Genomic DNA, 20,807 nt, shown 5'->3' with positions numbered 1-20,807 from the left:
AACTGACCAAAAGAAATCAAATGGGATATGCTTCCGTGGCACCAGACGAAGTTCACAATTTTGATTGACGGGTGTAGCGCCGTGCATGGATTTCGTGTAATACTCGTACTTGTATACAGATTGTGATTGAAAATAATAAAAAGATTTAAAGAAAAGAGTTATTGTGATTGATATTTTAAAAAACAATTAAGAGTAGTTTGGCTGCGCTGGTGATTCTGACTTTTGAAGTAATAGGTTTAGAATTAATCATTGCATTGAAGTTGTAAAAGTGTATTATAAATTATTTTCATCATTAGATGTTTAATAAGTTTGTGATATGTATGTATGTTCTTCTTGTACATTTTTTTTTTGAGCCGCGCGTTCAGGTGTGATTTACTACATAAATTTACGAAATTTACAGTTCTGGACCATCAAAATAAGGTTATAGGCAACTTTAAGCTGTTACAACAATCGAGTCAAAAAAAGAACTAACAATAACTGATATACCATCTAAAAATTTAAAATGTGATATGTAGTTTTATTAATGAGAGTCAATGCATACACATTTATGCGCACTTTGGGGATGTATTTCGCCACTTTCCAGCATTGGTCAGTCAACTACCTTTCATTCCCTAATTCTAGACATATTATATAACCAGTATGTACATTTTATCCATCTCCTAACCCTTTCTAGTCTCAGTAGACCAATAAACTCGCTTGTTATGAATTTTATGCCATCCGACAACAAATTCACAACAAGCGAGTTTATTGGTCTGTAGAGACGACTTAAAGGGTTAGGAGGTGGTTGGTTATAGAATATGTCTAGATTTAGGGAATGAAATGTGCTGGAAAGTGGCGAGATACATCCCCAAAGTGCGCAGAAAATCTTGCGCCGTAAATTGCACCCTATTTGTATTATGGGTTCTGTAGCGCTATGGTCAGACTAAAATATAAAACCATAACGCTACAGTTCTGCAGCTACTTTAAAGTTGCTCTTTGTCCGGAGTGCAACAAAAATGTTAGAATTATCAATGATCAATTAAGAATAAATATACAAGAGGCCCAAGGGCTTTAACGGTCACCTGCGTGAAATACAATATTGTAGAGGATCCATAGAAGTATAAAACAAAATTAACTGATAGACGAAGCAATGTTGCTGAGAATTTCAAAATCTGGTAAAAATACCCTTGCTTATTGTTACATACAAGACCCAAGTGATCTCCTTGGGATCATACTTGGTTGTCCTAAGTCTTACTGGGATGATAATGAATGCAAGATATATAAATGCATGGACAATGAACACTTGTTTAGTGTATATATATATATATATATATATATATATATATATATATATATATATATATATATATATATATATATATATATATATATATATATATATATATATATATATATGCACATATTAAGCACTAACAACGACACAATAGAAATTGTCAAATTATTACAGCTCCGCAGTACCACCAGAACACTTGACCTAAGGGCCATGAAATTAACAATTTTTGGAAGACGCACCCTTCCTCATCATAACTATACATTTACTTTCTTTGCTTAATACCAGGGTCAGGGAAGGATTTTTTTTTTAAAAGAAATAATGGATTTTCACTATGTATTGAACAGTGCCCTGCCCTAGCACCAGAACCACTGATTCTGGGACCATGAATTTCAAAATTTTAAGTAGAGGGTTCAATGCTCATTACAATCATGCCAACAGTTTGACTGCTTAATGTCCAGGCCTCAAGACCATAAACTGAGAACAGACTTAAGTCAAAATTTTGATTTTAAATATATTGAGTTCTAATTAACTAATGTGCATGAAACTTTGCTGGTATGTATATTATAAAAATCCATACACATGGAAAAAAATTGTTTCATTATCAAAGTTATTTTTAAAATTATATTGATTTGAAATCTTGACTTAAGTCTATTCTCAGTTTATGATTTCGGAGCCAGGAGTAAAGAATAAGATTTTTAAAGATCGATTTAATTTTGGTGGTTTTTAGCCCAATCCCTTCAGGCCCCAGGGGGGCAGGGACCATGAAATTAACAATTTTGTTCCCCTTCACCCATAGATGCTATATGCCAAAATTGGTTGAAATTGGTTGAGTGGTTTCAGAGAAGCTGAAAATGTTCAAATGTTATTGCACTATGATGAACGAAAACAGATAGCAATAGATCGCCTGGGTGACTCAAGGTCCTAATAAAAGACGTAGTTCAGATGTAAAAATTCTAGGATTTGACAGGAATTAACTTAATACAAGTCATTAAAAAGAGCAAATTAAGTAAAGGAGATTTCCACCCTTCTTGTTAAGAAGCATTTGTTGTGAAGCATGGCAATTAAAACAACTGTTAATTATCTAATTTATAAGAACTTTATTCTTATGAAAATTAAGTTACACTAAGTACATGTATACGAATATACTGTATTTACAAGTGCTTCCTTGTAAATCATTAAAGCTAGACATCGTGAAACTGTAGGCCTTTTCACAGAAAATCTTACAACTAAGATTAGAATTTTACAACTCTGCAATTTTTTGTTTAAAAAAATCATTGTTTTTGTAAATATTTACAATACATTTTAGTGCAATAGAAATATGTTTTTTTTTGTGACTTACCATACCCTGGATTCTTTTAAAAGAATTTGAAAATTTTTGTCATGGTCATAATATATTTTGTGAGAAGGTCTACAACACATTTGTATGTTTGTTCATTTTACTGACCAATGATAATTTAAAACATCCAACGATAATTAACACTGGCAAAAAAATCTTGTATTATTGAAAGGTCTCCAACATAGTGAACATACAGTTTTATATTCAGAGCCATGTTTTCTTTTTTTTACCCAGCAGATATGGTATACATCAATATCTTTTTTTCTTAAAAAATGGGAAAATAAAAACAAAAAAACACAAGACTTCTTATTTTAAAAACTGAAGTTAATAAAAACAAGTACATTGTACATCTGTGTAACAAATAACATTTTTTTTTTGTCATTTACGATTTGACAAAGATATTAATGCACATAAACAAAGAGTATATTGACAAATTTTAGCTTTGTCTTCTAACTGTAGGTTTTGGGATGGATGAATTAAAGTGATGATTAGATTTGCAATGAACAGTGAAAAAAGGCTTAAACATGTTTATATGAGATTCCACAACAAAATTAAAAAAAAAAATTGAAGCCTTTCCATGTTAAAATTAACACTAAAAATGCCAGTAAAAGCCTTACTGAATTGCCATAATATGAAACACTGACCATGTAAAATTGTAATAACAACCAACTGAAACAAAATACCTCTGTAAATTTCCAAAAGTATTTCTGATACTTTCACATAAAAGTATTCATAAAATCAACTATAGGGACATTCCAGTAAAAATCACCCAAAGGAGTGAAACACCCAATCCCCATTAATAGTAAACGAAAAAAAAAAAAAAAAAAAAAATAGAATCCCAAAATCAATAAGAACCAAATTCTTAACTCTGTAAACTCTATTACCAAAAAACAAAATTCTTCAGTCATTTACCACAATTATATGATATTCAAGAATATTTAAATTATTTATATTACACGCTAAATTGACATATTCAAATATAAATGTAACAGGAGGCCCATGGGCCACATTGCTCACCTGAGCACTGTGGCTAGGAAAAAAGCAAAAATCAGTTCAACATTGAAAAGCTTAAGTGGTCCCAACCTACCCGTAAAGGGGGGGGGGGGGGGGGGGGATTTGAACAAAATTGAACCTACACTAACTAAGGATGCTTACATATTTCTTTGACTAACTGTGTCTTTTTTTCTCTCAGTTTGAACCTTCACTGTAGTCCCACCCTACCCCCAGGGGGTCATGACTTGAACAAATGTGAATCTACACAACCTGAATATGCTTCCTTATAAATATAACCAATCATGGCTTTGCTGTTCTTGAGAACAAGATTTTTCCTAAATACTCCTATGAAAAACTTTGCTCTCCATGGTGGCCCCACCCTATCCCTGGGGTCATGATTTGACCAAACTTGAATCTACACTACCTGAGGATGCTTCCATATAAATATCACTAATCATGGCTTTGTCTTTCTTGAGAACAAGATTTTTCCTATATACATGTATTCCTATGTAAAACTTTGATTGTCCTTTGTGGCCCCACCCTACCCCATGGAGTCATGATTTGAAAAAATCTGAATCTACACTACCTGAGGACATGGAGGATGCTTCCATATAAATATAACCAATCATGACAATGTTGTTCTTGAGAAGAAGATTTTTAAAGATTTTTCCTACATATTCCTATGTAAACTTTGATTGTCCATTTCGTTCCCACGGTGGGCCACCCTACCCCTGAGGGTCATCATTTGAAAAAAAATTGAATCTGCACTACCTGAGGATGATTCCACATGAGTTTCATCTTTCCTGGCCCAGTTGTTCTTGAGAAGATTTTTAAAAGATGCTATTAATTTTTCACTAATTTGTAATTATCCCCTTGGAAGAGGGCATGGCCCTTCATTTGATTAAACTTGAATCCCCTCCCAAGGATACTTTAAGGCAAGTTTGGTTGAAATTGACCCAGTGGTTCCTGAGAAGAAGTCGAAAATGTGACAAGTTTACAGACAGATGGATGGACGCCCGACAAAATGTGATCGGAAAAGCTCACATGAGCGTTCGGCTCAGGTGAGCTAAAAAAAAAACCCATTGCCAATAAATGAAAATTTAATAAGTTAAAAATACATTTTTGGGACCATTAGGTCCTCCAGATCTATGGTGGAAGAAATTCTAGTAAGCTGAAGAGTTTTAATGATTGTTAATTTCTATGCTCATTTTAAATTAAAAATGCTATATACTAACATTCCCTGAAGATCAAAACTTCACAAGACCCCCACATGTCATCAACCTCCTCCCCATCTTCACAATTTTAAGGATTTATGATATCATTCCTTTACACAAACCCTTGAAAAATTTTGGTTTTGTAGCTACACATGATGTACATTGTAAATAATTTATAATAAACCAACCAGTGAGAATATCTCTTTCTAAGAAAGGTTTGGTAAGAGCATGAAATTGGCATTCAGATTACAAAAAAAAAGTTTAAATGCACAAAAGTTGGCTTTTTTAATTTTTCATTTGGTGCTATTTATTTTCAAGATCGAAATCTTGTTTTTTGAAAAATTTTGTTCAGTGTATTAATACACAAATGACATACATATTCAACAATTCATCATTTTCTAATGGCTCATAGCTCAGCACCTCTTTTAATTGTGATTGTGAGGTGAAAGATCTGTAAAAATTAATCTCTGATATTTTATTTGAGGTAATTGGTCAGAAATTCAACACTGTCATCTTTCATTTTTTGTATACATAGTTTTATCCTCAATTAAAGCCTTTTTCTGATTAGTTCCCAGTCTAAAACTGGGAACAAATGAAATAGTAGCTTTATAATCTGACTTTTAAATAGCGACTTTTGTCAAGGATTTGTGTACAGGAACGATATCAAATTCTTAACATTATGAAGATGTCTCCTCCCCATCAATAAAAAAAATAATTAGCAGTTTCACCCCTTCAGATAATCTTTGCTGGAAATATCCTTCAAGACAATACAAAAACAACAAAAAAATAAAACAGCACTAGTTGTATACACTAAATACCACTATTTGCAATGTAAAATAATATTGAAAGTAATACAGAACAAATAGCTTGGAATCACAGATCTTTGCTTCAATGGCAGGTCCTACTTGACTTTGGTTGCCATGGCTGCTGGGTGTGGGGTAGTCTGTGGTAATGGTCTCCTGAACAGTAGGATATGAGGTTCTAAAAATAAATTGCACAAATCTTATTAACAATTCATTAATTATAATAGGTGTTGCTAATTAATAAATTTTCTGATTATCATTCAATAATTGTGTTGCTAATAAATAAATTTTCCTTGTAACACCTGATAGGTTTGTTGCATGATTTAAGGGTTCTTAAAAAGCCTGACAAGAGCATGCTTTGCGTTATAACCACGTCATAGTATAGCCGTTGATACCTTATCGACTGTGATTACCAATGAAAGAGTTTAGTTTTAAATGCAGTCAAGTACCCATCTACATGAAAAAAATATGCAAAACATTAAAATAAAAAACATGTAAAATATTTTAAATTACTACATAATTAAAGTATATTTCACCCACCTAGTCCTATTTAATAGTGATGGGACATCGGTTAATTTTCATAATCGATCATCGGTTGGAATCGGTTACTGCTTCCGATGCAATTTTACCGATTATGATCGGATTTCATAGTTTTGTATACAAAAAGCAGACTATTACAATTATTTCACATTATTTCTTTAACATGAATATATAAAATATATAATTTATTATTTTCTTTGTTGTTTTGCTTCTTTTACACTTTCTAGGCCTAAAAAAGAAATTATGTTTGTTTCCTGTAACATTCCCAAAAAATCAAGGGTAGGTAGGTCTGGAACTTTTTTTTTTTTTGCTTATGAATAATGGGGTCAGACATCCCAGGACTGAATTATCCAGATGTTACATTTACAGTGGACATCCACATGGCTGCTTAGCGGCAGAAAATGAACTTCAAAATGTTGTGGGGGGAATTGATTACTCTTTATATTTAGGGTAAATGTTGACTAAATTGCATGTTTTATATCTCAGATAAAAGATACAATTAATATTTTTTGAATAAAAAGAATCAGTTGATTGATCAAACCAAAGAGCAAACACAGATCTGGCAGAAAAAAAATCCATCCAAGGGTAAATTGAATGGGTCGGTCGGGTTACAGGAAACAAACATAATTTTTTTAGGCCCTATATATGCACCTTTCGGTTCTTAATCACCTCTGCTTTGTGCTAGTTGGCTAGTATCAGATGCAGATGCCATTTTCTTTCATTAAGAAGAAATAAATTTTAAACCAGAAATGGATAATTACGGAAATGTTGTGTATTAGAAGTATATTTCCGATGATCGATTATGAAAAATTATAATCAATCATCGGAATCGGTAGTATTTTTTCGTCGACAATCGATGTTTTCTGATTATCGGTACAACACTACTATTTAACCATATTTCTTCTTTCTCTCTTTTGTTCACCTTAACTTTAAATTTAATTGAGTCTATTTGGTCATCCATTGTCCAGTATCTATCCGTCTGTAAATTTGGCACTTTTTTTTTTTTTTTTAAACTTTTTCTCTTCAAATACCAGGTCAATTTCAACCAAATTTGACAAAAAGCATTCTTGGGTGAAGTGAATTCAAAATTCTTCAAATGAAGGACCATACTCCATTTCAGTCCACTGGGAGATAATCAAGAAATTAAAAATATAGGTGGGTCATTTGAGAATCTTTTCAAAAACCACTGGGCTAAAGAAAATGAAACTTTAAAGCTTCCTGGCAGTTTACATTTCATTTTAAAATCATGGCCCCCATGTGGTGGGTTGGGGTCACAAAAGGGGATCAGAGTTTAAATAATGAATGCATATTGGAAAACAAATTTGTTAAAAAAAAAATCACCCAAACAGCAATGCCATGTTTATCATATTGAAACTTTAGCATCCCCATGTTGTTTGGATTCAAGTGTAATTAGGTCATGACCCCTTGAGATAGGAAGGGATCATCAACTGGAAACAAAATTAAGGAGGAAAATCTTTTTTTTTTCTGAAGAGCAGCAGGGCCACCCTGGGTGAACATTGTGGCCCATGAGCCTCTAGTTTTCCTTGTTTTTTTTTCTTTAAATACTTCTTTTGTCCTAAAACTTGAATATTTACTTTGCCATGCTCTACTAGTTACCTTCGCTTTTTTCAGGTTGTTTACTGATTAGTTTTACCTGGTGTATGCACCATGTAATGGATCCACCCTGGAGATTGCTGCACCCCTAGGTTTCTCCATTCTGTCTCTGTCATCAAGTGATTCTTCGGGACCAGCTTAGCAATGTCACTTGGAAGGATAACATGCCTACAATATTAATTTCAGTTAAAAAGTACATTCTATTCAAAGACTTGCCAATGAAGCAAATAACTGGAATTTATGACCATTTTTAACATAACAGTTTGCATATGTAAATTAAACGATATAAAATGTACCATAAATTTGATTGAACTAATAGTCTCCACACTGATAGTGATTATAAAATGATTAGAACTTACTTACTATGACCTTATCCAATGGTATATATACAGAGTGAATTTAAAATCTTAAATTAGAAATCATGGCTGATTACCTGTACTCATACTTCTCATCATTGTACTTCTCAGAGTAGGAAATTTGATCAGTAGACATATTTCAGGCTTTATTTACTTCTTTTGAATCTGTAAAATAATAATATTAATTGTATTACGGATATATTTTGTCAATATGTATCTACATGTAAATATGCCAAGAGTCTACAGGCATATTTATTAAAGCTTATCAACCGTAGTTTAGAGATATGAACAAAACATGATATTTATAATGATTCATATTTTACCCCTTTTTGATTTAAAATTCCCAACCAAAGGGGGTATAGGACCCTGTACCCAAACGGGTCATTAAGCCCTAATAAATGATATTGACACTAGGGCCCTTGACCATGTTGACAGATGAGCACAACTGCTACTTAATTCAGTAATATTTAACCAAAAATATCTTTAAAATTGTAAATTGATTGGTTTAAGCGAAAAAAAAGAAAGATATATTATTACTTTTACACTGTCACGTTAATGCTTATCCTGTGCTCTCTTTTTTCCTATGAAATTACAGAATATTTTTGTTTTCTGGCGGTCTTTTCCCCAAATTGGACTAAATACCAATAAACGTACTTATTTGGAAATGTGGGACAACCAGGAAATTACTATAAACTTTTCTTATATACCTCCATGAAATTTTATGATCTACAAACGTTTTATTTTTTTTAAGCTTTTTTAAAGGAAATTTAGTATGGAAATTTACACTTTTATTTTGTTTATTACTATTTTGTGCTCTTTATCCGTATACTAGTATTTGAGTTAATTTGGACCATTTAAATTTATCGGAACTTCTTGTGATTTATCTATCTAACTGTGGGACTATTCACGGCATTGTATAAAGACCTGATGGGTGTAACAAATTGACCTGATGATTATTTTCAAATATTTATTTAAAAATTGTTAAAATTTATTATTTTATATTATCTAAACACAAAATATTGTGATAAAGATAATCATATGTATATGAGATCTATGAATGATCTGCTTTTAGCTCATGGCCGTAGGAACCGGGGGGGGGGCACGGGGGGGGCGTGCCCCCCCCCCAATAATTTTGCCGATATATAGAGTACTATAGAAAACATAGAAACTATATGCTTGTGCCCCCTCAATAAAAACGTCTGATGACCTTTTTTTTTCTTTTTTTTTCTTTTTTTTTTGCTTGTCAAGAAATTTTTGGTAGTTGATAGTGCCTCCTCAACTAAAAATGTATGGTTGTGCCCCCCCCCCCCCACTGAAATTGCCTCCTACGGGCCTGTAGCTCATCAGAGCCTAGAGTGTTCTTTCCGTCTGCCCATCTATCGAGTAACGTGTGTTATGTGTTGTCTGTAAACTTTTCACATTTTCGACTTTTTCTCCAGAACCACTGTGTAAAGGAGATTAAGCTTGTTCACACGTATCCTGGTTCCCTAGCTGTCCTTGTTCTGCTCCGTGTACTCTGCGGCACTGCCTTGGCAAGGATGAGCCAGGGAACCAGCTAGGCTAGTTCACACGAAGGAGAGGTACTCTTTTTAAGGGTAGATAATTTATAATTAGTGAAAATTTAATGGCAATCTTTTTAAAATCTCCTTCTCAAGAACCAATGGGCTAGAAAGGATGAAAATTTATGTGAAAGCTACATTTCAGTGTAGATTCAGCATGTTCAATTTGAGTTTGTTTAGGATCCCCGTCTTGGATAGGGTGGGGCCACCAAACGAGATCGATATCATACGTAGGAAACAAGGAATATGTAGATTTAAAAAATCTTCTTCTCAAGAGCAGCGAAGCCATGATAAGTCATATTAATACAGGAGAAACATCAGGTAGTGTAGATTTAAGTTTGTTCAAATCATGATGGGGGGGGGGGGAGCACAATAGAAGATCAAACTTTTACAAAGAAATATGTATACTGAGGGAAAAAATCTTTTTAAAATTGATAAGCATGACTAGTCAAAGAAATATGGAAGCATCCTCAGTTAGTATAGATTCAAGTTTATCCACTAATAATTTAAACTTCTCAATGCTGAACTGAAATAAATCTTGCTTTCCGCTAACCAAAGTGCTCGGGTGATGTGGCCCATAGGCCTATTGTTTGGTGTTATGTTTTGTGTCTCTGTTTGAGCCTTTTGTTAATTTTACTACCGTTTGGCTTTTGGTAAAAAATTTACGGAATAAATATTCTGCTTATAAGTGTTTTCTTAAATATTTTAAATTCATTTCCAGTTGTAACTTGACTTTTACTGAAATTATTTTTTTTCAAGAATTTTACCTCTTCAGAGGTGTAAACCTGATGAATAAAAACCTGATGGATTCGACATGAGTTAAACTTAAACATGCCACCATCTATAATAAGAATTTGTTTGTTTTATATTCGAACGTGTTAATTTTAATTTGGCTAAATTATTTTTTTTTCTAGCATTTATATATATAGATATTCTGTAAAAAAAAAAAAAAAAATACTACAGACGGTGTAATTTTTATTTGAGGGAGAGGGGAGGAGGGAAGGGAGGGGGGAGCGGGAGAGGAAGAAAGAGTTCTATACAGTTGTAGCATATAAAAAAAATCATTGAATAATATTGCATGATTCCAACGATCCCATTATAGTACATGTAGGTGTCAAACATTTTCATATGCATATGTTTTAATTTATTCATAAGTGATATCACAGCATCAGGGACGTATACTCTATTTATGTTTGTTTGGTTTTGTTATTTTGGGTTTGTCTGTATGAGTCGGTGTGTTTCTTGCCGCTTTAGTCATCCATTTGTTACCTTTCGGATCATTTGCATACTTTTGGGTTTGTAGTGTTTCCGTCAAAAAACGAAAAATGGCCACTATGCTTCGAGGGTTAGTATATTTAGTGAGGGTAAATGTATTATTCTCTTCATCATGATCGTCATTTGTGCTTTTGAAACTTTAATAGACTCTTATCAAATAGGCATAACTAGTCACTGATTCTGTTTCGTATTTGTCAAGACACTTTCATTAAACTGTCAATATAAATTTGTGATTGACCTTGTTACTTAACTCTGAGCTATGATATCGGCAGTGTTAACAAAGTACTTGATACTGCGTAAAAGATGTATATTAGGAATAAAATTATTAATAAGTGTGAACGTTTGTTTTTGAATTTTTAACACAAGGAAAATATTTGATGTCGTATATTCGCTAAAAAAATTTCCTTGTAAATCCATTATAGAAATACAGTTGAACTTTGATATCTCGAATACCATGGATATGTTGAAGTAATTTGGAAGTTCAAGCCACGTACTCTTTGAGTAGTTTACTACTGATATCTCGAATCCTCAAGTAACTCTTCTCTCTCGCATCCAGATTGAGATAATAAGGTTTGACTGTACTTATAGAAAGTAATGTGCTATAAACTCAATAATATGTAGAGTCAAATGATACAAGCAAAGTATTCTCACCAGGGATTGGGTCAATTACATAGGAAAGTAATTAAATAAATTACAATTACTTGCCCAAAACCTTCAATTAAATTACCATTACCATTACAAGGATTTTGAAATGTAATTAATTAAATTACAAATTACATTAAGAATAAACGTATAAAAATAAACAGTGATAAATAGTCATGAATGTTCATTTATATTCATATAGATTCAGTTCCTTTTTTTTTTTTAAATATTAAGTAAACATTGTTTAGATGTTAATGAAATTTTTGAATATTGCATCCCCTAACCTACATGCATCTATCAGGTCTAAAAAAAAAAAATTCTGCCACAATGAAGATATTTTACACTGGTGCATTTGTGACGGGAATACATATATACTGACTAATAGCAAGTTTCAGGGATTAATTGGCCCTTTTTGGTACAGGGTCCTGTACCCTTTTAATTGTGAATTTTTAACTGAAAAAGTGGCAAAATCGGGGAATGTTGTTGACATATTTATTTGTTGATTAAAGAGTTATTAAATAGTGGACTTGTTCTTTAAAAATCATTATAATTTCAAAACATGTTATTTCTATATATAAACAGCATCAAAAAATTGAATTTTGGTCATCAGTTGTGAATTGTTACCTAAATTTTGGGAAATACATATATACTATATATACTATATATATAGAGTCAATTTTCAACTGGCACACAATCCTTTTACAGGAATTGGATGCTGTTTTCCCTTAATTCATGTGTCCGTTTTTTAGCTTTCTGATATATTTATGCAAAACAATGGATGCGTTTTGCCTTGTTTCCTGTTTTTTTTTTCATCATCCTAATTAAGCTATAAATCTCAGAATGTTAGTATGTGATACACTGTGTCAAACTATTGTCTTAATTTCCACAATTTTTATCAAAATAGAAAAATTGGTGTTATAACACAAAGAATGTATACTTTAAAAAGATTTGTGGGAAGACATAGTCAATGTGTATGTACATAACTACCATTAGGTAAAGTCAAAATGAGTGTAAAATCTCTACTTAAGTTCAGTGTCAATATGTACATGACCCTAGGGCACTAATTAGCACCTGTTAATCACTTCGAAAACAAGCTGTAGATATGGCAAACAAAGGATTAGAAGCCATTGGACTAGATGTATTAAGTGCCAATTCATAAACAACTTAATCAAAATTATTAATTTTATTTGTACATTATAAACAGGGAGATAAATATGATTAAAAAGTTTTGAAGAAAATGCATTTTAAATAGAAAACAGCAATTCACTAAAAAAAGGAAATATATAAAAAAAAAATTTTTTTAAATTTATTATTATATAGACTATTTTTTCCAAGAAATCATAAAGTGCATGGGATTTGAAAGGGGGGGGGGTGTATTTCTCATTTATTAAACACCAGTGTAATTGAATGTAATTGAAATTGTGAATTACATGCTTTTCTCGAAAGTAATTGATTAAATTACAATTACATGTAATTGAAAATTAGGCCAATTACACATTACTTTAAATTACATTGAAATTTGTAATTAATTACTGTCAATTACCATTACACATTACCATTACCCCATCCCTGATTCTCACAGTGTCAGGGGTCCTGTGTCAACGTGGTGCAGTGACAATTTTCATTCGATTTCTTAAGGGCCGACGGTAGTGACATCTTTCAGAAAAATTACAAATCTTGATTGTTTTTCTTATATCTCAACCCATCACATTAAGCCCCTTTCAGTGATAAACAATGCATAACGCAACTGTTTCCTTTCTGATTACATTATCGGCCTACATCAATTTTATAGGTGCTTCTCAATGAGAGAAGCAAGCCCAAATAAACACCCAATGAAATTTGTCAGGGTCACATGGCAATGAGTTGACACAGGACCCCTGACTTAGTGATGATGAAAGCAAAGTTGCTGGATACTTTTTGATTAAATATTTTCAACAGAAAGTTAATATGTTTTACAGTGCCACCAATGGGGCAAGTGCAGTTGTACCATTAAAAAAACATTTACATAACTTTCACTTTAAACTTTGATATGTCTATTCAAACTGCAAGAGACAGACTGGACTCCTGCGTCACATGATGTATGCAAGTTGCATTTCCGGCCGTTAAGAGTTCAAATAGGCCTTTTGCAATTTTTAACGCAAAGCATTGTAGAGTAGATGCAATTATTTTTTGTTTCATTTAATAAGCTCTCTGCAGAAGTGAACTAAATCTTAATACATGATAACTGGGGGACTGTTTATTCACCATTATCACATAGAGTCCTGGTAACAAGGGAAATTTTGGGAAGGTTTCATAGAAAAAGGTTTTCACCTTAAGATATGTCATATGAAAAGTATCTAATAAATGATAAATACTGGTACGAGTTCTTGCTAATCAAATTTAAATCATCATTCATCGTATTTGGCATTGGAGGGGGGATGAAATTTCAGTGGTATATTGCAACCCCAGATATTAAAAACACAGAATTTAATTTGCTACCTTTCGGGGGGTCAAAATGCAAAAATTTCCAACCACAGAAAATACCCATTTTATTGTATTGATTTGCTCAGTATGTCTTTAAAGGTGATTTTATGAAAGAAAAAAAAATTGTTCAAATATGTCTCCAAGTACAGACTCAAGAAATTTTCAGTGTATATTTTATGGATAGAAATGCTTACTGTACATATCACGGGGATATATATGTCAATTTTTCTTGCAGTTTTGGGAAGGGTGCCACCCTATTGAGCAATAATGCTGCTTTTCTGTCAAGGTAAGTTATCAATTACAAGCTCTATGATAATTGTAATGCTTTTTTTTTTGTTTGACATTAAAAATACTTGTGTCCTTCTCTCATGATATTCAAGAAAAAAAAATCTTCCATGCAACCAAGAAAGTGATTAACTACCAAACTGCAAGATAATAGAGACAAGTTTTCATGTAGGCCTAGTGACAATTCTGAACTGAAATAAAGGAAATTTTGAAAAATTGTATATCCTTTCTTGCTTTTTAAAAAATTGATTCATTCCTCCTTCTTTCTGCAATGAAGTGGGGGAGAAGGTTAATTCAACATGTTCATTTGCTTGTATGTTTGTAAACACAAGGATGGGTCTAGTTTTTAGGTCATTTCCAGCTTAATCTCAAGGGGTATCCAAACCAAACTTCATTGCAGATATGGTAAACCTATGGATTCTTAGTAACATTCTTGCTCCAGATGACCTATATTTTATGTTAATTGATTCAGGCTACCGGCAAGTTGAAGCCACTGCTTTAATAGGTCACTTAATCCCTTTAAACAATGAAATAAGCAAAATTTAATTTTCAGCTATCACAAATGACACACAATGGACCTATGCATGCTCTTGTCAATATCACCATGTTTTTATTGTCCCCCAGCAGGGATAGTTATAGTGTTATTAGTAAGGTCTAGGTTGTTTATATAGACTGCAGCCAGTAGTCACCCAGATGTCCTTCACCAGCACCAAGGCCCAGACACAGGACATTGCTTACAAGGAAATGGAGGAATTCTGGGAGAAAAATCGACGTCTTAACCGACCACTCTCACCTCATCTTAGAATCTACAAGTAAGTAACACCTGGTAATTCTGTGCTTATTGGTGTGGCTCAGCTTAAACTCTGTCTTGAAAGCTTTTCTGATTCAAGTTTGTCCTTTTCTGCTTGTCATCCTATGGTACATGTGGTATTTCGAATTTTTCATACATTCTTGCATATTTTTTTTCCTGCTTTATCTGTAGAATTCAGGACAATGTTGCATCTTTGTAATGTGATCTTTTTATAGTAGATGAAAAGTTCTGATTTTAATTGGATTGATAGGGAAAATACATGTTAGACAACTTATTAAATAAAAGTTTATGTATTTATTTCTTTCCAAATGGTAAAAATACATGTAGTTTAAGTCAGTGCAAATTTTAACCATGGGGTCCTGGGGCTAGTTTGCAACAACAAAAGTGACCATAGAGGTCCAGAATATTATGCCAGGAATGTAAAGCAATGTTTTTATGATTCATCTTTTAAAGGACAGCAAAGGTACAGTACTTTCATCAATTTAACATGAAAGCCTCCTCATGCACTGCTACTGTCAATTCAAGTTTATCAAATGTGTTATTGTCTTATTTATAAGACCATCAGAGACACATGAATATCTCTATAAGATCAGATATGGACTATTTGTTAACTTCTTGAATGCTTTGTGTCCATCTTGTAGTCCAGAGCTGACCTCCATGTTGTCACTATGTCACAGAGCTACAGGGATAGCAATGGCAGTCAGTAAGTATAGATACACAGGTTAATATGAATTAGTTACTTGCACTGTGTTTGCAGATGATGTATGTACTAGGGTGACTGAAGAGTTTTGTTGCTGTTAAAACTTCTGAAAGAATGATACATATAAAAAATACAAACAAAAATTCTCATACAATTTTTCTGTAGTAGCATGAAAAAGCATCCAATTTAGGAATTAGATAGCTTTGTAATGTTAATGACCTAATACAGGTAAATCACTATAAAGTTGATCTTCAGTATCTCAAACACCAATATATCTCGAACACCATGGATATGTCAAAGTGATTTGAAAGTCCCAACCACTTATTCTTGAAGTCTTTTACCCTCAATATCTGGAATCCTTGGATATCTCAAATTTTTATGCCCCCGTATCGAAGATTTGGGGGTGTATTGTTTTTGCCCTGTCCGTCCGTCTGTCTGTCTGTCTGTCTGTTGTCCGCAAAAACTTTAACATTGCCCATAACTTTTGATTGGTTGGAGCTATGGCTTTCATATTTTACATGTGTATTTCTTGTGACAAGACCTTTCTTTGGGTACCATCAAATTTGACCTTTTGACCTTGACCTTGGAGTTTGACCCAGTTTTACAAAATTTTAACCAACTTTAACCTTGGCCATAACTTTTTAACAGTTCGTGCTAGGGCTTTCATACTTCACATGTGCAATCCTTGTGACAACACCTTTCTTTGGATACCAACAACTTTGACCCTTTGACCTTGACCTAGGAGTTTGACGTACATTTGAAAAACTTTAACATTGACCATAACATGGGAACGGTTGGTGCTAGGGCTTTCGTACTTTACATATGTAATCCTTGTGACAAGACCTTACTTTGGATACCAACAACTTTGACCTTTTGACCTTGACATTTGACCTACTTTTGGAAAACTTTAACCTTGGTCATAACTTTTGAACGGTTGGTGCTACGGCTTACATACTTAATATATGTAATCCTTGTGACAAGACCTTACTTTGGATACCAACAACTTTGACCTTTTGACCTTTACCTTGGAGTTTGACCTACTTTTGAAAAAACTTTAACCTTGGTCATAACTTTTGAATGATTGGTGCTTCGGCTTTCATATTTCACTTGTGTATTTCTTGGGAGAAGGCCTTTCCTTGGGCACCATTAATTTTGACCATTTGACCTTGACCTTGATGTTTGACATACTTTTGAAAAAACTTTAACCCTTTCCATATCTATTTAATGGTTGCTGCTAGGGCTTTCATATTTCACAGGTATATTCCTTGAGACAAAACCTTACTTTGGGTAATAACATATATGATTTGCATTTGAGAAACTTAAACCTTTGCTATAGGTTGCCATACGGGGGCATCAATGTTTCACAAACACATCTTGTTTTTTTCTCAGTTCCATCAAGTTTGAGATAATGAGGTTTGACTGTAATTTGTTTTTGTTTTTTCAGTGCAGCATGTGATTATGTGGTTTTTCTTGTATATTTCAGCTGTACCAGTAGTGGCTGCCACTCTCTTAGGTCTACCTGGGGATTTCCCTTCATATATCCAATATATAAAGGACCTACAGATTAATCCACTGCTCATTACAGCAGCTAAATATGTGTTAGCTTTCCCTGTCTGTTATCATTACATAAATGGCATCAGACATCTTGTAAGTATACATCCTATAATGAAGATTCTAGTAGGTGTCATTTAACTGTGCATTCAGCAGATAGAATATTTTCATTTGTAAATGCATAATGAAAAAAAAATTGCCAGAGACTAACAAGGAGAGCTACAGTCTCATCAGAGACTAATGAAGTTTTTAATTTGTTGTTTTGGGTTTTTTTGCTTTTTGGGGGTTTTGTTGGTAAAATGACAAATAGATGTACAGTATGTAGAGGTTTCTAAAGTCAAAATGAAATGAATACACATGTATCTATGTATTTCATTGCTTTTATTTAAAACTGACATACTGCAGCAAAATTTTGTTTTCACAAAATTCTGGAGACAAATATTTAATATGATATGTCCTAAAAACTTTTAAATAATTTCTCCTAACATATGAAAAAAACGTGCTGTTGGATAGAAAAATAAATGAAAACTAGAGGTATTGTGAGCACTGAACTCACAAAATGATACCCCTCCTCCCATATGAGCATAATGGCAAAGTCCATTTTTTGCCACGGGAACTAGAAATATCTAACTGATGGAAACTTAAAATAGGAAGTGCACAATGGCACTATGTAATAAAGATTCTGTAAAAGTCTCATTAAGTTTTGTTCAGTGGTATAGGAGTAGTTGCGGATAATTAAAGATATGGGTACCCCCAAGTGCTATGGACGTACGGATGGACACTTTCATCAGTATATACCCCCCTCCACACACACACACACACACACACACAGACACATACACATACTTTTTCCAAGCCGGGGGAAGGGGGGAATATTAAAAAAAAACCTTTAAAAAACTATACATGAAATATTGAGAAGTTTTTGTGTCATGAAAAGAAAATATTAATATGCTTTTTCTAAAATGTATACATGTATTACTTTTTATTTCAGGCCTGGGATTGGGCCATTGGATTCAGCCTGAAGACAACATACCAGTCTGGATACTTTGTATTAGCCCTGGCTCTGCTGGTGTCCGCAGCATTTGTCCACCTCGTGTAATCAACTTGTTAAAAAGAGAGACTTTTACAGGGTGCCATATACTTGCTGATCGGCTGTGCTTTATGGATTGAATATTAGGCATAATTATTGATGTTTATAATCTCAGTAACAGCAATTATGTGACCACCTTGGAATAATTGTTCAATTTTACATGATCGTCGTTTATTTATATTGTACTAAAGTACAGGTTACCTTTATTTTTCTTTGTAAAGAGGGGAAACCAAGTTATTGGTTTTAAGTCTTAAAGATGTTTGAAATAAGTAAACATAATATTTTCAGAATATTTTGTCAATTGAATACTAGCTGTAACACTCTTAAGATCAGTGGTTTACAGTAATTTTGCTTTCTTTATACTCAAGCATTAACATGTTTTGCCGATAACTATTTCAGAGTTAACATAAGCATATGTAAAGTATAAAGTATAATGCTTTACCTGCCAATACATTTATATCTATGTTTGTAGACAATGAACTGCACTTGTTTTTATTTATAAAATCAAACTTTGTATGGAAATGACTGTTTTATATTGTGTAGAAAAAGAAAGTTCAAGAAAAATGCTCTGATAATGCAGCATTCAACAGTTCTGCTTTTAAACAGCGAAGTCGTATATTACAAGAACAGAGCTCAGCAATGCCAGCTTTTTCAGACTGACCAACTCCTTTCATTTGAATGAACTGTGCATGTACTACCACAAAGTATTGGCTCAGTATCTTTCACCCATCATCATATATTGGAAAATGCGTTAATTTTGGATCAATATTAAACGGAAGATCAGTGAAATGACATTTTTTTGGTTATACATGTACATGTAATATTAGATAAAATCATTTGCTACACTTGGCACATGAGAGGGAGGAAGGCACAGTCAGGATCAAAGTATTTCAAGCTTCCATATTTGATATACCACTTTATATGACACTTTCATAACAAAATGGAGGGTCAGTTGGAAACAAAGTTCATATCATAAGAAATGTAGGTGCATCATAAGTATGTTTGATAAAAAAGATGTGTTTGTGAAACACTAATGCTCTTGGCAAGGGTTAAAGTTTCTCAAATGCAAATCAAATTCCAAGGTCAAGAGATCAAAAATTTTGGTACCCTAAGAAAGGTCTTGTCACAAGAAATGTACATGTGAAATATGAATGCCCTAGCATGAACCATTCAAAAGTTATGGCCAATGTTAAAGTTTTTCGAAGGTAGGTCAAACTCCAAGGTCAAGGATAAAAGGTCAAACTATTGGTACCTTAGGGAAGGACATACCACAAGAAATACACATTTGAAATATGAAAGCCCTAGCACCAACTGTTCGATAGTTAAGACCAAGGTTAAAGTTTTTCAAAAGTAGGTCAAACTCCAAGGTCAAAAACTGTTGATACCCAAGGGAAAATATTGGCAGAAGGAATACACATGTGAAACATGAGAGCTTTAGCACCAACTGTTCAAAAGTTACTACCATGGTTAAAGTTTTCCAAAAGTAGGTCAAACTCCAAGATCAAGGTCAAAAATATTGGTACCCAAAGAAAGGTCTTGTCACAAGGAACATACATGTGAAATATGAAAGCCCTTGCACCAACTGTTCAAATGTTACAACCATGATTAAAGTTTTTCAAATGTAGGTCAAACTCCAAGGTCAAAATTATTGGTACCCAAAGGAAGGTCTTGTCTTAAGGAATATACATGTGAAATATGAAAGCCCTTGCACCAGCTGTGTTCAAAAGTTATGACCATGATTAAAGTTTTTTCAAATGTAGGTCAAACTCCAAGGTCAAAATTCTTGGTACCCAAAGGAAGGTCTTGTCACAAGGAATACACATGTGAAGTATGAAAGCCTTAACAACATCCATTCAAAAGTTATGGCCAAGGATAAAGTTTGGTAAAAATTTTGCAAAAGTGGGTCAAACTCCAAGGTCAAATATATTGGTACCCAAAGAAAGGTATTGTCACAAAGAATACACATGTGAAATATGAAAGCCAAAGCTCCAACCAATCAAAAGTTATGGGCAAGGTTAATGTTTTTGAAGACAAACAGACAGCTAGTCAGACAGATGGACAAAGCAGAAACTATATGCCCCGAATCTTTGATTATTGGGGGATAAAAAAAAATAATTAGCCTACTATATATCTTGCGTTTATTTGTTTCAATTTTAGAAAAAATGATCCAGGCTATTGTTTTGTAATACATTTATTTCACATTGATACATTTTGTGTCATAAAGGCATATTCTATATGCAGTAAATTGCAAAACATAATACAACATACATCTACATTTAATGTTTGATTTTTTTAGGGTAAA

The 20,807-nt window shown here is 33.1% G+C and overlaps 2 protein-coding genes across 2 annotated transcripts; one reads left to right on the top strand and one right to left on the bottom strand.

The window, feature by feature from the left end:
• Positions 1-2,350: 2,350 nt before the first annotated feature.
• On the bottom strand, positions 2,351-8,305 carry LOC133196249 (cyclin-dependent kinases regulatory subunit 1-like). The gene is made up of 3 exons (XM_061332161.1): positions 8,207-8,305; positions 7,814-7,941; positions 2,351-5,797 (listed from the first exon to the last, which is right to left on the bottom strand). The coding sequence occupies exons 1-3, from the start codon at positions 8,263-8,265 to the stop codon at positions 5,718-5,720; spliced, it is 267 nt and encodes an 88-aa protein (XP_061188145.1). The 5' UTR covers positions 8,266-8,305; the 3' UTR covers positions 2,351-5,717.
• Positions 8,306-10,998: 2,693 nt separating this feature from the next.
• On the top strand, positions 10,999-19,027 carry LOC133196248 (succinate dehydrogenase cytochrome b560 subunit, mitochondrial-like). The gene is made up of 6 exons (XM_061332160.1): positions 10,999-11,033; positions 14,304-14,354; positions 15,025-15,165; positions 15,806-15,867; positions 17,348-17,511; positions 18,407-19,027. The coding sequence occupies exons 1-6, from the start codon at positions 11,014-11,016 to the stop codon at positions 18,512-18,514; spliced, it is 546 nt and encodes a 181-aa protein (XP_061188144.1). The 5' UTR covers positions 10,999-11,013; the 3' UTR covers positions 18,515-19,027.
• The last annotated feature ends 1,780 nt before the right edge of the window (positions 19,028-20,807 follow it).

The sequence above is a fragment of the Saccostrea echinata genome, unplaced genomic scaffold (genome assembly GCF_033153115.1).
Source record: "Saccostrea echinata isolate AGI-Se365-2 ecotype Australia unplaced genomic scaffold, CSIRO_AGI_Sech_v1 ptg000030l, whole genome shotgun sequence".
NCBI classification, from domain to species: domain Eukaryota; kingdom Metazoa; phylum Mollusca; class Bivalvia; order Ostreida; family Ostreidae; genus Saccostrea; species Saccostrea echinata.
This window is presented reverse-complemented; position numbering and strand designations above follow the sequence as displayed.